A 3,034-nucleotide genomic window follows, 5' to 3' on the forward strand; every position below is an offset into this window, starting at 1 on the left:
TAAGCAAAAAGAAAAAAGCCGGAAGTGGCGCTGTGGCTCAAGTGGTAGAGTGCTAGCCTTGAGCTGAAGAGCTGAGGGACAGCGCCCCAGCCCAGAGTTCAGGCCCCACGACCGGACCCAAAAAAAAATAAAAATTAAAAAAAAAGAATTATTTTAAGTGTCTAAAAGTTATTACTAGGGAACATGTTGTCTCTCTTCAACACCAAGAGTTACAAAATGTCTAAGGTGATAGATATACCATTACCACAATCACTTATTGTATACAGATCTTGAACTATCACTCTGTACCTGCAATTATGTGCAATGACTATGTAACAATGGAAATGCAAATGGTTTGATTTATGTTTGTAATTGTCTTGTGACAAAGCCAGCTAAGTACTGGCGGCTGACACCTGTAATCCTGGCTACTCAGGAGGCTGAGCTCTGAAGACCACAGTTCGAAGTCAGCTTGGGTAGGAAAATCCATGAGACTCTTACCTCCAATTAACCAGCAAAAAGCTAGAATGGAGCAGTAGTTCAAGTGGTGGAGCATTACCCTTGAGCACAAACACTCAGGGACAACACCCAGGCCCTGAGTTCAAACCCCAGGATCAGCACACACAAACAAAAGAATTAGCCAATGCCATGATTATGGTGGACATCATTGAGTCAGTCAAATTCCATGAGATTCAGTGGGACTATCTGACCACTTTCCTTGGGCATTACATCTGAATATCAGTGTTTTTCGTTGCTAAGGGGAATCAAAGTAAAGGTAAAATTGTATCCTTATGTTCATTGCTGCAATTCTTACATAAAAGCAAACAATCAGTTTCAACAACAATCAAATTGCTTTTCTTGAAATCTGTTCTCTCCTTTCACCCCACCATTAAGGATTTTTTGCCCCACAACTTCTTCATGGCATTTATTACCTCCACATTTCTGAGTGTGTAGATGATGGGGTTCAGCATGGGGGTGATGACGGTGTAGAACACGGCCACCAATTTGTCCCCAGTGAAGGTAGAAGAGGGGCGCATATAGAGGAAGATGGCCGGTCCAAAGAACAAGACCACCACGGTGATGTGCGAGGCGCAGGTGGAGAGGGCCTTGCGCCTCCCCTCTGCAGAATGCTTCCTCAGGTGGACCAGGATGATAATGTAGGAGGCCACAAGGATAAGGAAAGAGCACAAGGCAATTAAGCCACTATTAGCCAATACAATCACTCCCTCCACAAAGGTGTCCGTGCAGGCCAGCTTGAATAACGGCTGGAGGTCACAGAAGTAGTGGTCAATCACATTGGGACCACAGAAGGGCAACTGCACAGCGATGAGAACTTGAATTATGGAATGAAGAAATCCCCCCATCCAGGAACCAGCCACCAGCAGGTGGCACAGTGGACTGCTCATGATGTTCATGTAATGAAGAGGTTTGCAGATGGCCACATAGCGATCATAGGCCATCACCACCAGCAACAAGATCTCAGCCACCCCAAGGAAGTGGAAGAAGAATATCTGAGCCAGACAGCCCTTCAGGGTGATGGTTTTCATCATGCCATTGGTCCTGAGGTCTGTTCTTATGCCAATGCCAAGCTGTTTTGATTACTATGGCTTCATAGTAGAGTTTGAAATTTGGTATTGATATTCCTCCAGCAGTGTTCTTTCCATTGAGGAGCCTTTTTGCTATTTGGGGTCTTTTATTGTTCCATATGAATTTTTGGTGGACTCTTATTTTTTTATATTATTGTATAGGTAATATACAGAGAGGTTACTGTTACGTAAGTCGGGTAATGAGTACATTTCTTTTGTAATAGTGTCACCCTCTCCCTCATGCTCTCCCAGTTTTCCCCCTCCCAACCCCCTTCCCCTAAGTTCTAAAGTTCATTTCCAACATAGTGTCTAATATCACTGCTGAATTGGTTCACCCTTTGTCCCCCATTTCTGTGCTTCCCCTTCTGCTCCCCAAATCAGATAAACTGATATATAAGACAAAGGGTACAAAAATATAATAACAGTGACAGAAGGGAAGAAACCAAGGGAAAAAAGGAAAGAAGAAACTAAATAAGTAAATAAATGAACCACAAAGTGCAATTTAAAAAAAAAAACCTCTTGCTTCAATTTCTTGGAGTTCATTTTGATAAGCATCACTTTATATGATCATATGGAAGCCCAGAAATGGTGGGACAAAGGGTGAATCATTCAGCAGTAATACTCATTAAAAAGAAGATTCCCCCAGAGTTCAGCGTGAGATCAAATAGACTTTACATACATTTACAGAATATATTCATCAGCTTCTCTTTTCCATCTTCCATCCCCCACTGATGTTCCCCCCCAAAAAAAAATTCCCTTTTACAATGTGACATATTTTTAGGGACAGGTTTTGCATATGAATGAACTTCGTTTTTTGTGTCTTACTGAGATTAGCATAGCTCACTTCATATGATCTCCAGTTTCATTCCAGTTTCCTGAAAAAACAGAATTTTATTCTTCTTTACAGATAAGATGCCATTTATTTCTACAATATACAAAAATATCAAATTAGAAATTTTATCCAAAAAATATTCCTAGGTATACCCCAGATTGGTTATCTTCTTTAATAAAATATAGATTATTATCTCAAGAGAATTTAAATTCGTTTTTTGACATAACGACTTGTACATCTCATTGTTGCAATGGATCCACCTGTATCCCTATTTAAACAGTTTGTTTTTGCCCTTCTCCTCCACAAATTATAACAACATCAAATACAGTGAAAACGGGGGTTATCCCATGGGGGAGGGACATACAAAGCAACAAAGAAATCATCTTATAAATATGTTAGAAACAATCACAAGAAAGAAAAAACATTTGAACCCTTATCTTGGGGTTCATTTCACCTAACATCAACTTTTCTGACCTTTTCTGCATCTCTCAGACATATACTACTTATTGCAAATAAGGGAAACCATGGGAACTATGGTCCTTTGGGCCTGGCTTACTTCACTTAATATAATTTTTTCCAAGTCTTTCCATTTCCTAACAAATGGGGCAATGTCATTCTTTCTGGAGGCATAGAATTCCAT

The 3,034-nt window shown here is 40.3% G+C and overlaps 1 protein-coding gene across 1 annotated transcript in view; it reads right to left on the reverse strand.

Annotated features, from left to right (window-relative positions):
• Positions 1-854: 854 nt before the first annotated feature.
• Positions 855-3,034, reverse strand: part of LOC105996012 (olfactory receptor 4B1-like) — a 17,794-nt gene continuing 15,614 nt past the window's right edge. Inside the window, 2 exon segments of the mRNA XM_013029951.1 lie at positions 855-1,632; positions 1,734-1,795. Of these exon segments, the coding sequence (XP_012885405.1) occupies positions 855-1,632; positions 1,734-1,795 (840 nt within the window).

Source organism: Dipodomys ordii, unplaced genomic scaffold (assembly GCF_000151885.1).
Source record: "Dipodomys ordii isolate 6190 unplaced genomic scaffold, Dord_2.0 Scaffold125, whole genome shotgun sequence".
In the NCBI taxonomy this organism is placed as follows: Eukaryota; Metazoa; Chordata; class Mammalia; order Rodentia; family Heteromyidae; genus Dipodomys; species Dipodomys ordii.